The sequence below is a fragment of the Canis lupus genome, chromosome 8 (genome assembly GCF_048164855.1).
Source record: "Canis lupus baileyi chromosome 8, mCanLup2.hap1, whole genome shotgun sequence".
NCBI classification, from domain to species: domain Eukaryota; kingdom Metazoa; phylum Chordata; class Mammalia; order Carnivora; family Canidae; genus Canis; species Canis lupus.
Genome location: NC_132845.1, coordinates 60,067,661 through 60,090,502, shown reverse-complemented (window position 1 = coordinate 60,090,502; position 22,842 = coordinate 60,067,661). Strand labels below are relative to the sequence as shown.

The following is a 22,842-nucleotide window of genomic DNA, read 5'->3' as shown; positions in this document are numbered from 1 at the left end:
AAATGTACCTGCAGCTATTTCCCAGGTTGGCAAGGCACAGGAAAAGGGGAAGTCATTATGATTTTTAGGGATTACTGGACATTGGATCTATACACATTCTAATTCTTGGAGATCCAAAATATCTCTGTACTTCACCAGGCAGTGGACTCCTGGAGACCAGGCATGTATAGAAAAGGGTTAACTCAGCAGGCTTAAGTTGCTCAAACCCTGCCCACTCCAAAGAAAGCCCATCTTCAGGACTGGCACTTGGCTCATTCCTGGGAGATAAATTCCAAAGCCTTGTACTATTTTGCCTGATTAGGGTGTGACTGTATGCTGGAGGCACCAAGCCGTGCTGTACCAGTCTGACCAGATGAGTTTATCCTGACAATGTGGTTTATGATGAATGTGTTTTTGCTCCGGGAGGCTGAGTCTGAGTAGCTAAGGTCAGTCATGTGGGTACTCTGTGTGTAACTGACTCCCCATTAAAAACCCTAGATACCAAGGCTTGGGTGAGTTTCTCTGGTTGGCAACAGTTCACACATATTGTCACAAATCATTGTTAGAAGAATAAAGTGCATCCCTGTGCAACTCCACTAGACAAGAACGCCTGGAAGTTTGTATCTGGTTTCTCCTGGACTCTGCCCATGCACCTTTCTCCTTTGCTGACTTTAATCTATATCCTTTTCCTTTAATAAGCTATAACCAGGGCACCTGGGCGGCTCAGTGGTTGAGTGTCTGCCTTCCGGCTCAGGTCATGATCCTGAGGTCCTGGGGTCAAGTCCCACATTAGGCTTCTTGCAGGGAGCCTGCTTTTCCCTTTGCCTGTGTCTCTGACTCTCTGTGTCTCTCATGAATAAATAAATAAAATCTTAAAAAAAAAAAAAAAAAAAAAAAAAAGCTGTAACCTAGAGTATAGAAAGCAAGCAAGCAAGCAGGCAAGGCCCTGACCACTCTTTTACTCTTTCCCCAGCCATTTCTTATGGTTGTGTTTGCATTAAGCAACTGTAAGGGAGTTTGGGACAACGAGCAGCTTGCTTGCTACTTACCATAAAACACCAGGTTCCCAAAGTTCATTGTTCCTCCCCCACAGTGCCACACTCACTGCATGCCTGGTGTCCATCAGGCCCCTCCATGCTGCCTCTGTGGGGCTTACAAGACAAAAGAACCAACACACACATTATGCTCAGGTGGCTTGTTGTGCCCTGGACAAGGTCTTTGGTCTAGGACACTAGGGTCTCTTGTCTTCTGCCAGCATCCACTAAACAGTAAGAGGCTAATTTGTTAATTTGTAAGTAGGGTAACCTTAGGTTGCACACCTGACAGAATGTATAATTCCCCTTTAATAGAGGAGGAAACTGAAGTTACTGATAGATTAAGTAACTTGTCTAGGATCACATATCTAGTAAGCCTGAGGGCCAGGATTCCAAGCCAGGTATGACTCCAAAGTTGACTGCTCTACACAGTGTTTGTTACTCCACCCAAACTGTCCTTTAAGATGCCTGGTGACTTGGCAAATCAATAATTTACTTTCAATCTCATTTACCTTAGTTTTCCTACTGAAGCTCTCCCATAACTTAGCTTTCATGCCCATATTCTAGTGCTCCTGGTGCCTCTTGTGGTTCTTTCTGGGGTGTGCATGTAGGAATTCCTTCTCAATGTTTCCTAGGGAATGTATATACATTTTCCCAAATTCCAAGAACAACTGGTCAAGGAACTGGGAAAATGCAAAAAACAGTATCATAACTATCCTGTGAATTAAAGCTTAACAATAAACACAGAGAAGTTACTGGTTTAGAAGATGTTGTTAAAAGCAAGACTAGGGGGCACCTGAGTGGCTCAGTCAGTTAAGTGTCTGCTTTTGGCTCAGGTCATGATCTCAGTGATCTCAGGGTCCTGGAATGGAACCCCATAATGGGCTCCCTGCTCAGCGGAAGGTCTGCTTCTTCCTTTCCCCCTGCCTGCTTGTGGTCTCTCACTCTCTCTCTCTCAAATAAAATCTTCTAAAAATAAATAAAAGCAAGACCAGGAAATGCTCCTACAGAGTTGAGAAAATGAATGTTAACATACCTGTGAAAGGGACAGAACCCCTAAAATAAAAGATACTGCAACAGAATCAGTAATCTTGCTTGTAGGTATGGCCAGGTGATAAGTCTGTGTCCTGTCTGCTGCTAATCAGGAGTCATTCTTACAAATAAAATACTATCTTCCCAGAAGAATTGGTACAAATCTCCTATAAATGTTATTCAAGAAATAAGCTTTGGAAGTAAAGTAAGTCAGTCTCTCTCTCTTTTTTCTAACGATGTTATTTGTTTATTTAAGAGACAGACATAGCAAGCAAGAGAGAGCACGAACTGGGTAAGGGACAGAGAGAAGCAGACTTCCCGCTGAGCAGGGAGCCTGATTCAGGGCTCAATCTCAGAACTCCAGGATTATGATGATCATGATCTGAGCCGAGGGGAGGTGCCCAAATGACTGAACCATATAGTTGCCCCTGGCTACTTTTAATCTAAAATGAAGGGCAGCCCTGGTGGCGCAGCAGTTTAGCGCCGTCTGCAGCCCAGGGCATGATCCTGGAGACCCTGGATCGAGTCCCACATCAGGCTCTCTGTATGATGCCTGCTTCTCCTCTGCCTGTGTCTCTGCCTCTCTCTCTCTCTCTCTCTCTGTCTCTCTGTCTCTATGAATAAATAAATAAAATCTTTAAAAAAAATAATCTAAAATGAAAAATAATGGGGCACCTGGGTAGCTCAGTCAGTTAAGTGTCCAACTCTTGATTTTAGCTGAGATCATGATCTCAGGTCCTGGGATAAGCCCTGCATCATGCTCCCTGCTGAGTGGTGTGTCTGCTTGTCTCCCTCTGCCCCTCCCGCAGCATGCATGCTCTCTCTGTTTCTTTAAAATAAATAAATAAACCTTTAAAAAAAATAAAATGAGGGCAGCCTGGCTGGCTCAGCGGTTTAGCACCACCTTCAGTCCAGGGCCTGATCCTGGAGACCCGGGATTGAGTCCCACGTCCGGCTCCCTGCATAGAGCCTGCTTTTCCCTCTGCCTGTGTCTCTGCCTCTCTCTCTCTCTGTGTCTCCCATGAATAAATAAATAAAATCTTTTAAAAATTATTTATTTATTCATGAGAGAGAGAGAGAGAGAGAGAGAGAGGCAGAGACACAAGCAGGCTCCATGCAGGGAGCCTGACGTGAGACTCAATCCCAGGTCTCCAGGATCAGGCCCTGGACTGAAGGTGTAGCTAAACCGCTGAGCACCCCCAGCTGCCTGATAAAATATTTCTGACTGATAAATCTGAAAAGGAATTTGAATCTAGAATATATTTTAAAAACTCTTACTCCGATACCAAAGCTAGACAAAGACATTATAAGAAAAGAAAGTTACAGACCAATCCCTTATAAATATTAATACAAAAGTACTCAAAAAATAGTAGCAAACCAAAGCAGTATATTAGAAGGGTTATACACTATGACCAAGTAGGATATATTCCTGGAATGCAAGAACGCTTCAACAAATGAAAATCAGTCAATGTAATATGGATACCACAATAAGAGGACAAGGAAAAAAAGGTCAGCTCAATGCAGTAAAAGAATTTGACGAAATTCAATACCCTCTCATGACAAAAACACTCAATAAATTTGAAATACAAGGGACACCTGGGTGGCTCTGGTTGAGCATCTGCCTTTGGCTCAGGGCATGATCCTGCAGTCCCGGGATCGAGTTCCACATGGGGCTCCCTGCATGGAGCCTGCTTCTCCCTCTGCCTCTGTCTCTGCTTCTCTCTCTGTGTGTGTCTCTCATGAATAAATAAACAAAATCTTTAAAAAAAAATTCAAAATAGAAGAAAACTTCCTCAATATGATAAAGGCAATAGATGAACAACCCATACCTAACATCACACTCAATGGGGAAAGACTGAAAACTTTCCCCCTAGAATCAGGAACAAGACAAAGAAGCCCAGGTTTTTGGTGGTGGTGTTGTTTTTAACATTTTATTTATTTTTTAAAGTAGGCTCCACATCCAATGTGGGGCTTGAACCCACAACCCCAAGATCAAGAGTCGCACATCCTGTATTGACTGAGCCAGCCAAGTGCCCCAAGGAATCGACTTTTGCCACTTCTTTTCAATACTGTATATAATATAAAGAAACAAAGTGGAAAGGAAGAAGTGAAATGATCTCTATTCACAGATGACAAGATCTTATATCTAAAAAACCCTAGAGATTAAACACACACACACACACACACACTGTTGGAGCTAAGAAATAAATTCAGCAAAGTGGCAAGATGCAAAATCAACACACAAAAATCAGTTGCATTTCCATATGCTAGCAATGAATAATCCAGAAAGGTAATTAGGAAAACAATTCCAGGGATCCCTGGGTGGCGCAGCGGTTTGGCGCCTGCCTTTGGCCCAGGGCACGATCCTGGAGACCCGGGATCGAATCCCACGTCAGGCTCCTGGTGCATGGAGCCTGCTTCTCCCTCTGCCTATGTCTCTGCCTCTCTCTCTCTCTCTGTGTGACTATCATAAATAAATTTAAAAAAATAAATAAATAAATAAATAAAAAAAAAGGAAAACAATTCCATTTACCATAGCATATTAAAAAGAATAAAATACTTGGGAATGAATTTAACTAAGGAGGCAAAAGACCTGTATACTGAAGACTACAAAATACTGCTGAAATAAATTAAAGACCTAAATTAATGGAAAAACACCTTGTGTTCATGGATTGGAAGACTTAATATTAAGATGGCAGCAATATCGAAAAAAATCTCCAGATTCAATGTAATCAAATCAAAATCACAAAGAAGATAAAGTTGTGAAAGAGAAGTGGTGGTTGTCAAACACTGCAGATGCACCAAATGCCATTTAATGGTACATTTTGAAAAATGGTTACTCCTGCCTTGTCTGAACATTAACTAGTTTGCTTCTCTTTTCTTTTTCCCCATTCTATTTAGGAAATTTTCAAACATAAAGTTGAAGCAATTTTACAGTGACCACTCATATACTCACCATCTCGTTCTAGCATTAACATTTTACTATACTTACTTTATTGCTTAACTATCCATCTCTCTACCAGTCCATTTTATGTTTTGATGCATTTCAAAGAAATTGTCAACATCAGTACACATTACTGATTTTTTGGTTAAACTGACACAGAATAGGGATGCCTGGGTATCTCAGGTTGAGCATCTGTCTTTGGCTCAGGTCGTGATCCTGGGTTGTGAGATCGAGTCTCACATCAGGCTCCAGTGGGAAGCCTGCTACTCCCTCTGCCTATGTCTCTGCCTCTCTCTGTTTCTCATGAATAAAAAAAAATTTAATAAATAAATAAACTGACATAATAAAATGCAAACAAATTTTAAGTGTGTGTTTGCTGAATCTGGCAATACATACACCCAAACCTCTATCAAAATACAGAACAGGGGCAGCCTGGGTGGCTCAGCAGTTTAGCGCTGCCGTCAGCCCGGGTGTGATCCTGGAGACCTAGGATTGAGTCCCACATCAGGCTCCCTGCATGGAGCCCGTTTCTCCCTCTGCCTCTGTCTCTGCCTCTCTCTGTGTGTCTCTCACGAATAAATAAAAAAATAAAATCTTAAAAAAAAAAAATATATATATATATAGAACATACCATCATCCTACAAAGTTCCCTTCCTGGTTAAACCCATCCTTATCCCACCACAGACAACTATTGCTCTAATTGTGTCCCCAGCACAGATTTATTTACCCTGTTATAAAGTGTTATACAACCGGAATCCTAAAGTGTGTATTCTTTCGTCTACAGCTTCTTTCATTCAACATAATCTCTTTGAGTAATGCTTCTTTTAGATCTTCAATTCTCAAATTCAGAGCTAGGAGAGTGCTCCTACGCCCAATACAGTACTTGATAAAGCTCAGAAATAGCTCCTCGATAATGTGACGTGTATTAGTTTCCCATTGCTACTGTAAGAAATTACCAAACTAGGTGGTTTAAAATAATGCAAATTTATTATCTTACAATTCTGTAGGTCAGAAATCTGGAAATGGGTCTTATGGGACTCAAATTAAAATGTTAGCAAAGGGGGACACTTGGGTGGCTCAGTGTTTGAGCATCTGCCTTTGGCTCAGGGCATGATCCCAGGGTCCTTGGATAGAGTCCCACATCAGGCCTCCTGCTGAAGGGGGAACCTGCTTCTCCCTCTGCCTATGTTTCTGCCTCTCTCTGTTTATCATGAATAAATAAAAATCTTTTAAAGAAAAAAGATGTGGGCAGCCTGGGTGGCTCAGCGGTTTAGCCTTCAGCCCAGGGCCTGATCCTGGAGACCCAGGATCGAGTCCCACGTCAGGCTCCCGGCATGGAGCCTGCTTCTCCCTCTGCCTGTGTCTCTGCCTCTCTCTCTCTCTGTATCTCATGAAGAAATAAATAAAATCTTAAAAAAAAAAAAGAAAAAAGAAAAAAGATGTTAGCAAGGTTGCATTCACCAATCTCTAGAGGAGAATCCTTTCCTTGCCTTTTCCAGCCTCTAGAGGCTACCCAAAGTCTTTGGTTTGTGTCCCCGTTCCAGCAATCCATCATTCCCACCAGTTTTTGTTGTCACATCTTCAACTTTGATCTTCCCACTCCCTCCATTTTTTTCTTTACATAAATTAACTCATTTATTATAGGCTAGCAATGTTTCAAATGAAAAAAATTCCTTCAGTCTTCCAATAGTCGACTTTACTGTGACAACAGAAGTGGTCTTGTAGGGATCCCTGGGTGGCTCAGTGGTTTAGGCCTGCCTCTAGCCCAGGGCATGATCCTGGAGTCCTGGGATCAAATCCCACATCGGGCTCCCTACCATGGAGCCTGCTTCTCCCTCTGCCTGTGTCTCTGCCTCTCTCTCTGTGTTTCTCTCATGAATAAATAAATAAAATCTTAAAAAAAAAAAGTGGTCTTGTAGGTTCAGACACCACTAGCTTCCATTTTCATGTAGGAACCACAATGCCAGTTCATGTTTTCATCTTTGGTTTGTCACAGAGGGAGCACAAATGTACTTGGGAGTGCTGGCTTATTTCGATTTTCTTTTTCTTATTTTTATTTTTAAAGATTTTACTTATTTCTTTGAAAGAGAGAGACAAGTCAGGAGAGGGGCGGAGGGAGAGGGAGTGCAGACTTTTCGCTGAGTAGGGAGCCCTCCTAGAGACTCCACATGCCCCTCTGAATAGTATTCTATGAATAGTATTCCATGAATAGTATTTTAATTAATATTCCACAATATATTTATTCATTCTTCTACTGTTGTGGATAGTTTCTGGGTTTTGGCTATTGCAATTGGTGTTGTTGTGAACATCTGAACACATGTCTTTCAGTAAATATATGCACTTCTTTCAGTAAATGTATGCATTTCAGTAAACTTTTTGGTAATATGCATGCACTTCTGTTGGGTATACATGGAGGAGTGGAATTGCTGGGTCATAGGTATGCATATATTTACCTTTAGTAGATACTGCAAGTTTTCCAAACTACTTGTACCAACTTACACTCCACTTGTATTTTAAAAGTGTTCCATATTTACAAAACTTACTTTTGCCTATATAGTCTATTGAATTTGGTTAAATTATGAAATAGAATGGATATCCACATGAATTGTAAAGCTATATTATGTCTTCAAAGTGGTTTCGCTGTGAGGATGGACAGCTTTTTTGTTATATCTCTAGAACTTTTCTTTTCTGTTCCTATGAATATTACTTAGTTGGGAAAGCTTGCAAAACAGATCAAGGGATAGATGATCTGATTTGTCTCCCAGTTTTATTACTCATTTATGAGCTGTAATTTAAACACAAGTTTTCCGATTGACACAGGGTACAGTAAGCACTTAGCTAAGCACTTAGCTGAGCCTGGAAGCCAGATCACTTTGAATTTGGCTCTGCCGCCCGTGGGCAGTCACCTGGGCTTTCTGTCCCTCAGCTGCTGCGTCCGTGAAAGGCAAGACATTTGCAACCTCGGGGCATGGGCCAAACCAAGTACCGGGTAGGAACAGGGGCTGGCGGGGCCCTGAGTACCCAGAGCAGGAGGGGATGGGCCATCCCTCACTTCCATCATCTCCAGAATCGGCCTCAGTCTTCGCTCGTCAGCTTTTACTCACCTGCAAGCCCAGGAGATCTGCATCTGCTCGCAACAGGTCTCACGTAAGTAGCAGAAAGGAGTAGCTCCAATCCGTCAAAACTTCTGTTTTAGGTCCTGTCGCGGAAAAACCAGGGGAAAAGAGAGCCTACAGTCTCTCAGCGCCCGGCACCTACACACCAGTCTTTCCCTCAGCCTTTCAAATAGGCCGCTCCGGAACGACCAATCACTGCCCGCCTTCTTCCCCTGTTCGCCCGGCGCCGTCCAATCAACGCACGTCACCTACGGTTGACGGCGCTGCGGCTCCGACTTCCCTTCTGGCTCTTCCCTCGGTAGGTAAGGGCAGACAGGGAAGGCGAGGGAGGTTGAGGCTGGGGAGACGCCATGTTGGTTAAGGGCAGTGCTATGGCCCTTAGGGACTTTTTGAGAAGATAGCGTTTCCACGTATTCCGGAAGCGTCTCCTGGCTTAGCACTGAAGAGTTTTTCCCATGGCGCCGCCTCTGGCCCCGCTCCCGGTGGATGTACCCGGGGAGGCCGGGAGCGGACCCACGAGAGAAAGCAGACCCGGGGCCGTGAGCTTCGCGGACGAGGCCGTGTACTTCTCCCCGGAGGAGTGGGGGTGCCTGCGGCCGGCGCAGAGGGCCCTGTACCGGGACGTGATGCGGGAGACCTACGGCCTCCTGGGCGCGCTCGGTGAGGCCTTGCTGTCCAGCCAGCACCTAGTAATCCGTGGGGAAGCGGTACTGATGTCCCCAGAGACGAGTGGGCTGAAATGTGGGCACTGAGGAAGCACCCTCATCCTCCCCTCTCAGGTTCTCAGCCGGACCCAATGTTTCCCCTCCGCAGGATTTTCAGGCCCCAAACCCGCTTTTATTTCTTGGGTGGAAAGAGAGGTCGAGGCGTGGAGCTGGGAGGCCCAGGATCCAGAGGTTGTCATCAGAGACAGGGGAAAGATAACAGGTACTTAAATTCAAACCCAGTATGGGACCTTTGAGAATCCCCTCCCCCAACACAGATCCACTGGACACAGTGCCCCCTTTACAGCCCCATCATATCTCCCTACACCTCACCTTCAGAAAGTTCCAATCTCACTGCAAAATGGCTCAGAGAACCGCTAAATTGGGATTTACTGCACCACTTAATTAGACAGGGAAACCCTGGTTTAGTGCAAAATAGAGCTTGAGTTGACAGGGCAGCCAAGGGAAAGGACAAACACATCTGTAATTTGATTTTTAAAAATTTTTAGTTATTTATTCATGAGAGACACAGAAGGAGAGCCAGAGACACAGGCAGAGCGGGATGCGGGACTCGATCCCAGGACCCCAGGATCAGGCCCTGAGCTGAAGGCAGACATTCAACCACGGAGCCACCCAGGCATCCCTGTAATTTGATTTTTGCTGTGTAATATAATGAAGACAAGTGTTCTTTTTTTGATATTATGTGGATCACATGGTAATGATAGTGTCATTCATCAGAGATTTATTTTATTTTTAAAGATTTATTTATTTATTTATGATAGACACACACACAGAGAGAGGCAGAGACACAGGCAGAGGGAGAAGCAGGCTCTATGCCAGGAGCCCAACGGCGGATTCGATCCCGGGACTCCGGGATCCTGCCCTGGGCCAAAGGCAGGCGCCAAAACGCTGAGCCACCCAGGGATCCCTCATCAGAGATTTTAAAGTCAAGAAAACGCGTTTTCTCTGCAGCCATGTCCCAATAAATGCTTATTCCCAGGTCTTCCTATGGTACTGAGAGTACAATCCAAGTGTAGACATTTTGGCAATGGCCCTGAATGGCACCAAGGGACATCATTTAATGGCTACTTTGCAAAAGGATCATAAACAGGTTCAGGACTGTAAGCTCTATGAGGGCTGAGACCATCCTACCCTCACTGCCTGACATAACAGTAGAGCTTAAATATTGTTGACATCTCCATTTATTTCCTGTTTTCAGAGCTTTCTTGCATTAACACCATCCAGACGATGAAATCTGCTTTTACTCCAGGATAGCTTTCTAGGCTTGAGGAGGCCCCAGTCTCAGAACCTGCCAGATACTCAGACATTCATGCTACTTCCCAGGGCAGGCCACTGTATGGAACTATGGAATGTGCTACTGAGTTTCAAGTTTTATCTTTTCCCATCCCAAGATCCAGGGATGTGAGTGAAGAAAAAGAACTGAAGAAGAGTCCAAAGCAAAAAGAGATGGAGCATGAGGAACTGTCTGAGGAAGTGTCTATCGAGGAGTGGTTGCCATCCAGCAGGCCCCCTGGTGCCAGTCACAAAGCTGCAGGCCCAGAACTCTGCTGGAACTCTGGGCAGAGCCCTATCAAGCCTTGGTTCAGGGGCACTCCAAACCGTAAATCACCCTACTCTTGCTCAGACTGTGGCCGCAACTTCAGTTACCCCTCCCTCCTGGCCAACCACAAGCGGGTCCACTCTGGGGAGCATCCCTTCCCCTGTGACCAGTGCCAGGCTCGTTTCTCCCAGCACAAGTACCTGCTCCAGCATCAGTTCATCCACACAGGTGAAAAGCCCTACTCCTGCCCTGATTGTGGGCGATGTTTCCGCCAGAGGGGTTCCCTGGCCATCCATAGACGAGCTCACAGTGGGGAGAAGCCCTACCCATGCCCAGACTGCAAAAGTCGCTTTACTTACCCCTACCTGCTAGCCCTTCACCAGCATAAGCACACAGGTGAGAAGCCCTATAGCTGTCCCAGCTGTGGCCTTTGTTTTGCCTACAGCTCCCTGCTGGCTATCCACAGGCGCACACATACAGGCAAGAAGCCCTACCCCTGCCCAGACTGTGGCCTCCGCTTTACCTACTTGTCTCTCCTCAGTCACCAGCGCATTCACTCTGACAGCCGGCCCTTCCCCTGCTCACAGTGTGGGAAAGGCTTTAAGCGCAAGTATGCCTTGGAAGCCCATCAGTGGATCCATCGCTCTGGCAAGAGGCCAAGGTGGCAGCGACCCACAGTAGGGCATTTAGAGCCGATCCTTGTTTTGGGAAGCCAAGATCCCCCAGTTCATTTCAGGTATTTTCCAGATATATTTCAAGAATGTGGGTGATAGAGCTCACGAGAGATGATTAGTTTTCTTTGGAAGGGAAAAGGCAAAGTTTATGCATGCGGGGGATAAGGAATGGAAAGGAAGTAGCATTTAAAGAAAACAAAGCTCTGAGTTAAGGGAGCACGGAGCTGGTCCTTTGGATGGAGGCAGGAGTCTGAAACTTGGGAGAGTTCTTCCCTGCAAATCATTCACCTACCTGGCTTTTTCCCCTGGATTGTTCTCTCCCATAGAGCATTCTGCTTTCTGGCCTGTATATCTCCTGTTCCTCAGAGATGGGGTCCCCGAGACACAAGAGCCTATTAGAGGAGTCTGTACCCTCTGAGTATCCCCTGGAATAAAAGGCACACCTAGGGCCTATCCCCAATGGGGGAAGCTCATCCAAGGATTCTTTTAGCCAGTGTAGGTGAAATTTTTGGCAAGGAGGCACATGTGGTGTCAAGCCACTGTTGGCACTCTTTGGTCTTAAAATCCTAATGGTGACCATAGGGAGAACAATGGCTTCAGGTGGAGAACTGTCCTGCCCCATCTTACTCTGCACATAGTATACAAAAGTGTCCAACTTAGCTTAAAGGTTTTTCCCCTCAAACTTTTATGAGTTAGTGATTGCAGTGTTTTTTTCTTCAGATATTAGCATGTTCTCTGGATTTTATACCTTCTGAATAAAGATGTGTTCTTGGGGACGCCTGGGTGGCTCAGCGGTTGAGCGTCTGCCTTCGGCCCAGGGCGTGATCCCGGAGTCCTGGGATTGAGTCCCACATGGGGCTCCCTGCATGGAGTCTGCTTCTCCCTCTGCCTGTGTCTCTGTCTGCCTCTCTCTCTGTGTCTCTCATGAATAAATAAATAAAAATAAAAATAAAAATAAAAAAGATGTGTTCTTGGGCCACAAGCAGCGGGAAACATAATGCCAGCACTTTTGTTTAAGAGAGTAAATTACTTGTGATTAGACTTGAAATCAAGGCCAGGTATCTCCAGTCTAATTTTTATTGTAATGCTTGTATGTGTCAGCAGTTAAGAAATGTTTTTCTGACCCATTTTGATCTGCTAGTCTTACTTTTGATCAGGAGACTTTTTTTTTTTTTTTTTAAGATTTTTATGTATTTGAGAGAGTGCACACAAACAGAAGGGGCAGAGGGAGAAGCGGGAGAAGCAGGTTCCTTGCTGAGCAGGGAAGCCTGATGCGGGGCTCCATCCCAAGACCCCAGAATCATGACCTGAGCTGAAGGCAGCTGCCTAACCAACTGAGCCACCCAGTCGGTTAGGCCAGTAGGACTAAGGACATCTCCATGCCAGGAGTCATACTGGGGGAATCAATGGCAGATGCCCCAAATTTTTCTTTAAGAGTTGTAAGGGGATGCCTGCATGGCTCAGCGGTTGAGCATCTGCCGTCAGCCCAGGGTGTGATCCTGGAGTCCCAGGAGTGAGTCCTACATCGGGCTTCCTATATGGAGCCTGCTTCTTCCTCTGCCTGTGTCTACCTCTTTCTGTGTCTCTCATGAATAAATAAATAAATAAATAAATAAATAAATAAATAAATAAATAAAATCTTTAAAAATAAAAAAAAAGTTGTAAGAATTGTATGAGAAACACTCATGCCCATCATTTAGATTCCACAGTTAATCTATATTCTAGAATTGTGCTACATTTGTAGATCAATCCATCTCCTATCTGTTCATTTATGCATCTTATTTCACAGTACATTGCAGGCATTTTTATACTTCATCCCTAAACACTTGAACACAAGGCTAAGCTTTACATAATAAACTTTGGCTCTCCCTTAAAATTCAAATGTACTGCAACGCCTGGGTGGCTCAGCAGTTGTGTCTGCCTTTGGCTCAGGGCGTGATCCACCGTCCTGGGATCGAGTCCCATATCAGGCTCCTTGCGTGGAGCCTGCTTCTCCCTTTGCCTCTGTCTCTGCCTCTCTCTGTGTCTCTCATGAATAAATAAAATCTTAAAAAAAAAAGTTCAAATGTACTGGGGTGCCTTGGTGGCTCAATCCGTTGAGTTTTGCCTCTTGGTTTCAGCTCGGGTCATGATCTCAGGGTTGTGAGATTGGAGCAGGGCCTGAGCTCAGTGTGGAGTCTGCTTGAGATTCTCTCCCTTTCTCTCTGCCCCTCACCCCGCTTGCACACACACACACACACACACACACACTCTAATAAAATGTTTTTAAAAAACTCAAATGCACCCTGTTATAGACAAGTAAAATTTATAAATTATAATTACCTTTGTATGTTTTATAACTTCTTTTAATTATATCTGATCAAGATTCTGGAACAAACATATACAATTTGGTGGCCAATAAAACAATTTGAAAGTAAAAGCATCTTTGAATTTTTATGTTTGGCTGGAAAAACAACATGACACTGACCACTTAAGATGGTGCAGTTTTAGTCTTATAGTCATTTTTTTTTTTTTTTAAAGATTTTAGTTATTGAGGGAGAGAGCACAAGCATGGGGAGAGGCGGAGGGAGAGGGAGAAGCAGACTCTCTGCTGAGCAGGGAGCCAGACATGGGGCTCGATCCCAGGACCCCGGGATCACAACCTGAGCCAAACTCAGGCGCCCCTAGTCTTATAGTCTTATTACTTAACACCGAAGTTTATTGTTTAGTTCCATTTCCTTATGTTTTCTCCATCCCTGGTGCGAAAAGAAGCAATTTATAACACAGTACCCAAGTAAATAAAGGTATTTTTTGGTCTAGATAAAATCCTCTGGGGATGCCTGGGTGGCTCAGCAGTTGAGCGTCTACCTTCGGCTCAGGTCTTGATCCCAGGACTCCCAGGATCACACCCTGAGCCGAAGGCAGACACTCAACCCCTGAGCCACCCGGGCATCCCTGTTTTGTTTTGTTTAGTTTTTGTTTTTGTTTTTTGTTTTTTTTTTAATTTTTATTTATTTGTGATAGTCACAGAGAGAGAGAGAGAGAGGCAGAGACACAGGCAGAGGGAGAAGCAGGCTCCATGCACCGGGAGCCCGACGTGGGATTCGATCCCGGGTCTCCAGGATCGCGCCCTGGGCCAAAGGCAGGCGCCAAACCGCTGTGCCACCCAGGGATCCCTGTTTTTGTTTTTTTTAAGGTAAAGTTGATTCTCTGTTTAGAAGGAGACTCCTATGTGAAGATACGTTTTTCCTTATTTCAGTTCTACACTATTCACCACAATGAGTGCGGTGAGGCCCCTCCAGGACTCATGTTTTAAAAAGTTATAAAAATAAGTAATTATTGGGATGCCTGGGTGGCTCAATGGTTGAGCATCTGCCTTGGGCTCAGGTTGTGATCCCGGGGTCCTGGGATTGAGTCCTGCATTGGGCTCCCCGCACAGAACATGCTTCTCCCTCTGCCTGTGTCTCTGCCTCTCTCTGTGTGTCTCTCATAAATAAATGGGTAAAATCTTAAAAAAAAAAAAAAAAAAAAGTAATTGTTGAGGTGAAATCAGCAGAAGTCATACCAAAAGCCAGAGTATTCCAGGTGAAAAACAGCAAGGGTGGGGCAAGGAAACAAAAGATGGAGAAGGTACTAGCTTGGTCAACAATGAAGAACATTTGGGAACATAAAGGAGAGATAGCGTGTGCTAGGGCAGGCAGGAGAGCCAAGCAAGGAGTTCCAAGGCTCCCAGATTCCCAGACCGGACAATGGACTGCTGTCAACAGAGATGTAGGTTTTGTTTGTTAATCCCAAGGACCAGCCCCATGTTTACCAAATAGCATCTGGCCTTCTGCCTGATGGCAAGAATAGTCCCAACGGGGATGTCTGGGTGGCTCACTGGTTGAGTGACTGCCTTTAGCTTGGGGCATGGTCCGGAGTTCCAGGATCAAGGCCCACACTGGGCTTCCCTTGAGGAGCCTGCTTCTCCCTCTGCCTATGTCTCTGCCTCTCTCTCTGTGTGTGTCTCTCATGAATAAATAAATAATTTTTAAAAAAGGAATATTCCCAATATACTATTAGATACAGCTATCTAGTATTTATAGTCCAATGCCACAAACTATTAAGATGATCCATCTTGACTAAAAACTAGAAAGATAACTGAATCTAGGAAGCAGAGGATACAATGCAGGACAGTAGGGAAGTCAGACCCTGGATGACAGCTGAGGCCCAGGCAAGTCTGGACAGAGTAGACCATAGGGTCAAGGAAGGATTCCCAAGGGAAAACAGTAATTTGAGATTTGATGCTATCCCTGGTAATTTAGAACTTAAAGAACCAATGGGACACCTGAGTGGCCCAGTCAGTTGTCTGCCTTAGGCTCAGGTCACGGTCCTGCGCTCCACATCAGGCTCCCTGTTCAGCATAGAGTCAGCTTCTCCCTCTCTCCCTCACCCCACTTATGCTCTCTCTCACTCTCCCTCAAATGAATAGATAAAATATTTAAAAAATAAAAACTCGGAAAACACAGATAATGCAAGGAGAAAGGGAAGACACTTAGAAAATTTTTAAAAGGCAAACAATGACAATGGCAATCATATTACAATACATACATTTATCAAAACATGTACACCTTACATTTACAGTGTTCTAGGTCAAATATGTTTCAATAAAAAAGAGCAAACAGTTGACAAGAAAGGAAACAATCATAGCATGTATAGGAATTGTTAAGATATTAATTAATTAATTAATTAATTCATTCATTCATTTATTCATTTTAGATAGAGCTCCTGCAGCAAGCAGGGGAAGGGGCAGAAGGTGAGAGAGAAGAACAAGCAGACTCTGTGCTGAGCATGGGGCTCGCTCTCACCACCCTGAGATTATGACCTGAGCAGAAATTAAGAGTTAGACACTTAACTGACTGAGCCATACATGCACCCCAGGAAACCTTATAATTTATTGCATTATGTTGGGAAAAGAGATGAGGGAGATGGGGCTAGAAACTAAGCAAGTATCATAGCAGGATGCCTAAAAATAATTTCTAAAATAAATATATCAAGAAACAACAGTAAAAGCATATTTTTTCAGAGGTTTTTTTTTTTTTTTTTTTTTTTTTTAGAGTGAGAGAAAGCATGTGTGCACATAGGTGGGTGCAAGCAGGGTATGGGGGGCAGAAAGGGAGAATCTAAAGCATATTTTTAAAAAAATAAAAGCTCAGGGGGATCCCTGGGTGGCGCAGCGGCTTGGCGCCTGCCTTTGGCCCAGGGCGCGATCCTGGAGACCCGGGATCGAATCCCACATCGGGCTCCCGGTGCATGGAGCCTGCTTCTCCCTCTGCCTGTGTCTCTGCCTCTCTCTCTCTCACTGTGTGCCTATCATAAATAAATTTAAAAAAAAATGTTAAAAAAAAAAAAAAATAAAAGCTCAGGACGCGTGGGTGGCTCAGTGGTTGGGTGTCTGCCTTTGGCTCAGGGCAGGATCCCAGATTCCTGGGATAGAGTCCTGCATCCAGCTCTTCGCATGGAGCCTGCTTTCTCCCTCTGCCTGTGTCTCTGCCTTCTGTATCTCTCATGAATAAATAAAATCTTAAAAGAAATAAATAAAAGGTCTATTAGAAAGGCTAAGACTTAAAAGTGTATTGATCCAGTTTGTGAAGACGAAAAAGTTCTAGAGAGGATGGTGGTGATGGTTGCACAACAATGTGAATGTACTTTTTTTTGAAAAATATTTTATTTATTTATTCATGAGAGACACAGAGACAGAATGAGAGGCAGAAACACAGGCAGAGGGAGAAGCAGGCTCCATGCAGGGAGCCCAACGTGGGTCTCAATCCTGGGTCTCCAGGATCACACCCTGGGCTGCAGGCGGCGCTAAACCGCTGCGCCACCGGGGCTGCCCATGAATGTACTTAATACCACTGAACTGTACACTTAAAAATGGTTAAGATGGCAGTGAAATATGTCAGACACAAAAGGACAGGTATTATATGGTTCCACTTACATTAGGTACCTAGAATAGGGAAATTCATAGGCATATAAAGCAGATTCGAAGTTACCAGAAGGTGGGGAAGAGAATGAGAAGTGACCACCTAGTGGATTCTCAGTTTCCTTTTGCAGTGGTGAAAATGGTTTGGAAATAATGATGAAGAATGCATGGCATTATGAATATAATTAATGTCACTGAACTGTACACTTAAAAACAGTTAAAATGGCAAACTATTTCTTGTACATTTTACCACAATTTAAAAAAATAATGTAATATACCAAAACCCATTGAACTGTACAATTTAAATGCACGGATGATCTACTGAGTGAATTTTATCTCAAAGTGGTTAAATAAAATGCCTTACACAAATGTTCACAGCTGGGGCACCTGTGTGGCTCATGGTTGAGCATCTGCCTTTGGCTCAGGTTGTGACCCCAGGGTCCTGGGATTGAGTCCCACGTTGGGCTCCCCGCAGGAGGCCTGCTTCTCCCTCTGCCTGTCTCTGCCTCTCTCCATGTCTCTCAGGAATAAATAAATAAAACCCTTAAAAAAAATGTTCACAGCAACATAAAAGGTGAAAACAAGTCAAATTTCTATCAACTGAGGAATGGATAAATGTGGTATATGGGTATCTCCTCACTTCTTCTTCTTCTTTTTTTTTTTTTTTTTAAGAGAGTATTTGAGAGGGAGAGTGCACATGTAAGCGCTGTGGGAAGGGGCAGACGGAGGAGAGAGAAACACAAGCAGACTCTGTACTAAGCACAGAGCCAGACTCGAGGCTCAATCCCACCACCCCAAGATCAGACTTGAGCCAAAACCAAGAGTTGGACAGCCAACCAATTGTGCCACCCAGGCATTCCCTTTTCGAAAGCTCCCATTAGGCCACTTTGCTTTAAGAAAAAACTATATTAGTACCTGTTTTCGCTAACTAAAAGAAATCTGAAGAAGATTTTTATTTTTACAGAGGCAGCTCACACCTCGAGCAGCGAGAGTGGTGTGGCCAAGCTCTGCATCAAGCTACTGTAGCTTTGAGCTGTGTGATCATCTGTGCTTGATCTAGTATGTGCATCTTTTTAGCAAGATGTGTCCTAAGGTATCAGTAAAGCGTAAGAGGTTTTGTTTTGTTTTAATATTTTATTCACTTATTCATGAGAGACAGAGAGAGAGACAGAGAGAGAGGCAAAGACACAGGCAGAGGGAGAAGCAGGCTCCATGCAGGGAGCCAGAGGCGGGACTAGATCCCCGGGCCTCCAGATCAGGCCCTGGGCGGAAGGCTGAGCCACTGGGGCTGCCCAAGAGGTTATTTTTGGGGCCTGGAAATGCTCAAAAATTTTTCCATATAAAGTAATGGTAATTGCGGGATGCCTGGGTGGCTCAGCAGTTGAGCTTCTTTCTGCCTTCCACTCAGGACGTGATCCCAGGGTCTGGGATCAAATCCCACATCGGACTCCTTGAGGGGAGACGGCTTCTCCCTCTGCCTAAGTCTTTGCCTTTCTCTGTGTGTCTCTTATGAATAAATAAGTAAAATTCTTTTAAAAATTAATAATTGCTTCTTTGCTTTACACCATTTCAGCTTATAAAACGTTTCATAGAAATGCTCTACTTTGGGAGAGCAGAGGAAACCTGTATCCATACAGTGGAATATTAGTCAAACATACAAAGGAGTAAAGTACTGATAAATGCTATATCAATGAACACTGAAAACTCTTTGCTGTCAGGAACCATACAAGAAAGGCCACTTATTGTATGATTCCATTTATGTGAAGTATCCAGTAAGTAAATCCACAGAGATAGAAAGATTCGTAATTGCCAAGGGATGGAGGAAGGGAGAATGGGGGGCATGGGTCTTCCAAGGATAAGGGATTTCTTTTAGGGGTGATGAAAGTAGTGATGATGGTTGCATATTGTTAATGTCCTAAATGCCACTACTGTAAGGTCTAAAATGGTTAATTTTTGTTACATGGATTTTACCACAGTAAAAAGTTGTGTAATAACTGGAAAGTGTACACAACGAAACATGCAGAGATCATCAGTGCTCTGTATTTTGTTTTGGGTGACAGTTAACATCGTTGTATGCATTTGTCAAAACAGCGAATTTTACACTGAAAAGGTGTGCATTTTACTATACGTACGATATAATTCAAATACATAGAGTTCAAAGTGGTCTCTAGGGAACATAGTCAAAGGGTACAGGGGGCTGCCTTTTTCATTATAAACCTTGATATTATTTTTTTAAACCATGCATATTACTTTGCAGAAAATTAAAATGTAATTTAAAGTTTCCTCACTCCGATTCCAACCTCACCAAGCAAAGGTCCTCCCCCTAAGCTCCAATCCAGAGACTGAGAGAACCGTCCCGCGGGTGCAGAATCGGGCACGTTCCGCAGCCGAGATCCCAGCGGTAGACGTGTACCTGGTGTCTTTTTTTTTCTTTTTTTAAGATTTTATTTACTTATTCATGAGAGACAGAGAGAGAGAGAGAGAGGCAGAGGGAGAAGCAGGCTCCATGCAGGGAGCCCGACACGGGACTCGATCCCCGGACCCCAGGATCACGCCCCGGGCCGAAGGCAGGCGCCAAACCGCCGAGCCACCCAGGGATCCCCTGTACCTGGTTTCTATCTCGGCCGTCCCCAGGGTTCGGCCAGGGTATGTGTATCTCCTGCAGGAGCGAGGAACCCGATTCCAGATGCTACCGTCGAGAGGCATAGGGGTAGACCGCAGAGGGAACAACCCCGAGTTCTAAGGATGCCGAGGATAGGTTCCAGGTGACGGAGGGGCGCTTTCCAACGACCCGCCAACCGGGGTCCCGCGGCTCAGCCTCTTCCTGCTTTGTGAGCCAATCAGCGGCCGCCGGGAAGTGCGGGCAAAGAGCGGTGCTGGAAGCCACTGCCCACCCATCTGTCTCGAAGGCAGGCCGGCTCCGCCCCCCGGCCCACTTCTCCCAGTTCCGTCTCTGCCTCGCCTAAAAGCCCCACCTGCGGCGGCCATTGTGGTTGAGGGCAAGTGGCCGCTGAGGCCAGAGAAGCCAGACAGGCGCCATGTTTGATATGATCAAGGAATGGCGCCCTTAAGAGCATCCAGTGACAACTGAAGCCAGGATGTCGCCATATTTTCTGAAGACACCTTCCGGGTCCCTTAGCCCGCTGTCTAAGTCCAAGCTGCCATGAAGTGAATAAACACCGAGGGGTTTTCTTTATCCCTGTCACAACCCCCGAATCCCTAGCAGCCAGTCCCTGCTATCTCGGTGCCCTCGACTGCGTTCGGACGCCAAGGCTGGGCGGGGCCCCGACCTCCGGAGCCCTTCTTGTGGACGACGAAAGCTGAGGCCGCGCGCCGGGAGGCGGTGGCCTAGGGGCCAAGGCGGCCGCCGCTCGGGGCCAGGAGGCCCCATGGCGCCGCCCCCAGCCCCGTTCCTGGCGCTGAGACCAGGAGAGACCGGGCCTGGTCACAAGAAGCCCGGGGCCGTGAGCTTCGCGGACGTGGCCGTGTACTTCTCCCCGGAGGAGTGGGGCTGCCTGCGGCCCGCGCAGAGGGCCCTGTACCGGGACGTGATGCGGGAGACCTACGGCCACCTGGGCGCGCTCGGTGAGGCCCCGGGTCAGAGCCCCCGCCCCCTCTTCCTTCACTGGGGTTCACAGGGGAGATGACATGAGGACGGAGAGGATTGTGAGCCCTAATCCGGCACTATTCCACCAGCAGCACCAGCCATCTCTATTCCCAGGACAGGGCTTCAGGTTAGCGAGCACTTCCTTCAGGCAGGAGCACTGCAGACCCTGTCCAGGCTGAGCATAAGTTCTGAGGAGGTGCCCTAACCCTGGCAGGGGGTTGCCGTCTTCCCAGGACAGCCTCTCAGGCCAGCACTGTGATCCCTGTTCTCTCCCAGGATTCCCAGGCCCCAAACCAGCCCTCATCTCTTGGATGGAACAGGAGAGTGAGGCTTGGAGCCCCGCCGCCCAGGATCCTGAGGAGGGGGAGAGCCTGGGAGGAGCTCTGAGAGGTGAGGGATGGTCCCAAGTCTCCCCCAACTTGGCGCTCTAGGGCTTCCTGTCTCACAAAATTTTCCTTTGGACCCCCACTTCCAGCAACCCTAAAGGAATTCCAATTTTGGATACTAAAGGAGAAAAGAAGGCAGACCTGTTACAGAGTTTTCAGAACTTGGGACAGTTAGTCATTTTAGGACCAACTAAATGTCATTTTAGGATCAACTCCTACCAGAGTAGGAGCATTAAGAACCCAAGTGCAAGACTCCAGTTTCCAGGGACCTCTTGGAGAAAACACCACTCATTCTCCCCTTTTCAAGAACAACTAAAACCCCCTAGGAATGGAAGCTGCTTCAGGTCTGCCTTTCACATTGCTCAAGCAAGGCAAAGTGGTACAAGAGGTCAACAACATGGCTTTTCCCTCACCATCCCCTAGCAGAGTGATCTTGAACAAATATGTCTCATCTGTAAAAGCCTTATCCTACAAAAAAATCGAGAAAACACAATAATAATAGCTATTGTTGCAGTGAGCATTTACTAAATGCCTATGACATGCTTCTATTGATTTACTCCTTCCAACAACCCTGTGAAGTAAAGAAACCATTGATTCCCATTTGAAACAGGAGTGAGACCAAGGCCCGGATAAGTCACTCGTAAGAGATGTGAATCTTGTTTATCATTCTTCAAAGCCTGTGTATTAATCGCTCGGCAGTACTTTTTGCCACTTCCCTAAGTAAAAGAACCCTATAATCTGAGATGGTGTAAGGAAGCGTGTTTTAAAATGTATCTTAATTCCTGTTTCCCAGGAGACACCCCAAACAAGGAAGAGGCACCAGAGGAAGGGCCAGGAGCCAAGGGACCCAGAAAGATTCCTGGGAAGGAGTCTTTTAAGGAGCTGGTTAAACACAACCCTGACCGGACCATCAGAAAAGTTTCAGCAAGAGCACAGCCACCCACGAACGCTACCTGGAACCAGAGCACAGGTGCGCAGCCCTCAGTGCCCAGCATGGACACTCAGGAGAGCCAGCGGCGACACGTGTGTGCAGACTGTGGCCGCCGCTTCACCTACCCCTCACTGCTGGTCAGCCACCGACGGATGCACTCAGGGGAGCGACCATTCCCCTGCCCAGAGTGTGGCATGCGCTTCAAGAGGAAGTTTGCCGTGGAAGCGCACCAGTGGATCCACCGCTCCTGCTCAGGGGGGCGACGGGGCCGCAGGCCGGGGATCCGGGCTGTGCCTCGGGCTCCGGTGAGGGGTGACCGGGACCCACCTGTGCTGTTCCGACACTACCCGGACATCTTTGAGGAGTGCGGTTGAGCTACTCCCAGAGGCTGGGGTTAGTCTGACCTTGGACTGCCTGGGCCCTGAGGGAGGCTCCTAAGGCAGGGATTTTGGGAACCGAAATTCATCCCTTGGGCTTCCATCAAGGATCCCTCAAGTTTCAAAACTTGTAAAAAGAAAAGTGCCTGTAAAGATTCAAATAGATTAAACTTGACACTACTCCCCCCCCCCCCAGTCTTTCTAAAAAAAAAAAAATGAACAGTGAGATACTGGACTTTTCTCAAAGTGTTAATCTCAGCAGCAAGTGCAACCTGCTGAGTGTTGTCTCAGAAACCTCCCCTTGCTGCTTCTCTACATCAGAGGCAAATGCTGAGGGGACTCCCCAGGCCTGGGGAAAGGGGCCCTGGAACCTAGGGCATGGTGAAGCCCTGGCTAATTGACAGCAGGGAGCCTAGGAAGTGAAGTGGGTGGAAAGAGCACAGAAGCACAAATCTAGTCTCTGCAACTTGTCCCTGGGCACAGCTGGTAAGTCATATCCTGTCCCTGAGCCTCAGCTCCCTCATCTGTAAAATAAAGATTAAAAATATCTACCTCA

The 22,842-nt window shown here is 45.9% G+C and overlaps 2 protein-coding genes and 1 long non-coding RNA gene across 4 annotated transcripts in view; 2 read left to right on the top strand and 1 right to left on the bottom strand.

Moving 5' to 3' along the window:
• Positions 1-20,232, bottom strand: part of LOC140638714 (uncharacterized) — a 27,637-nt gene extending 7,405 nt beyond the window's left edge. The window contains exons 1-3 of the long non-coding RNA XR_012035706.1: positions 19,594-20,232; positions 8,094-8,188; positions 1,029-1,130 (exon numbers count right to left, since the gene is read on the bottom strand). This is a non-coding gene — a long non-coding RNA (uncharacterized lncRNA). The remainder of the gene's footprint in view (positions 1-1,028; positions 1,131-8,093; positions 8,189-19,593) is intronic.
• ZNF785 (zinc finger protein 785) lies at positions 8,414-12,006 on the top strand. The gene is made up of 4 exons (XM_072834008.1): positions 8,414-8,765; positions 8,919-9,032; positions 10,029-10,054; positions 10,085-12,006. Exons 1-4 carry the CDS (start codon positions 8,561-8,563, stop codon positions 11,138-11,140), a joined length of 1,401 nt encoding a protein of 466 aa, XP_072690109.1. The 5' UTR covers positions 8,414-8,560; the 3' UTR covers positions 11,141-12,006.
• ZNF688 (zinc finger protein 688) lies at positions 19,874-22,842 on the top strand. Of its 2 annotated transcripts, XM_072836505.1 has the most exons (3): positions 19,874-20,570; positions 20,869-20,982; positions 21,772-22,842. In XM_072836505.1, the coding sequence occupies exons 1-3, from the start codon at positions 20,375-20,377 to the stop codon at positions 22,281-22,283; spliced, it is 822 nt and encodes a 273-aa protein (XP_072692606.1). In that variant the 5' UTR covers positions 19,874-20,374; the 3' UTR covers positions 22,284-22,842. The 2 variants fall into 2 exon arrangements, with proteins under 2 accessions (XP_072692606.1, XP_072692607.1); XM_072836506.1 differs by lacking the exon at positions 20,869-20,982 and having other exon boundaries at positions 19,875-20,570.

Coding starts and splice junctions, on each gene's coding strand:
- ZNF785 (XM_072834008.1), top strand. CDS start 8,561: ATGGCGCCGCCTCTGGCCCCGCTCCCGGTGGATGTACCCGGGGAGGCC. Junction 9,033..10,028: donor AGACAGGGGAAAGATAACAG/GTACTTAAATTC, acceptor TCCTGTTTTCAG/AGCTTTCTTGCATTAACACC. Junction 10,055..10,084: donor CTTGCATTAACACCATCCAG/ACGATGAAATCT, acceptor ACTCCAGGATAG/CTTTCTAGGCTTGAGGAGGC.
- ZNF688 (XM_072836505.1), top strand. CDS start 20,375: ATGGCGCCGCCCCCAGCCCCGTTCCTGGCGCTGAGACCAGGAGAGACC. Junction 20,571..20,868: donor CGGCCACCTGGGCGCGCTCG/GTGAGGCCCCGG, acceptor GTTCTCTCCCAG/GATTCCCAGGCCCCAAACCA. Junction 20,983..21,771: donor CCTGGGAGGAGCTCTGAGAG/GTGAGGGATGGT, acceptor CCTGTTTCCCAG/GAGACACCCCAAACAAGGAA.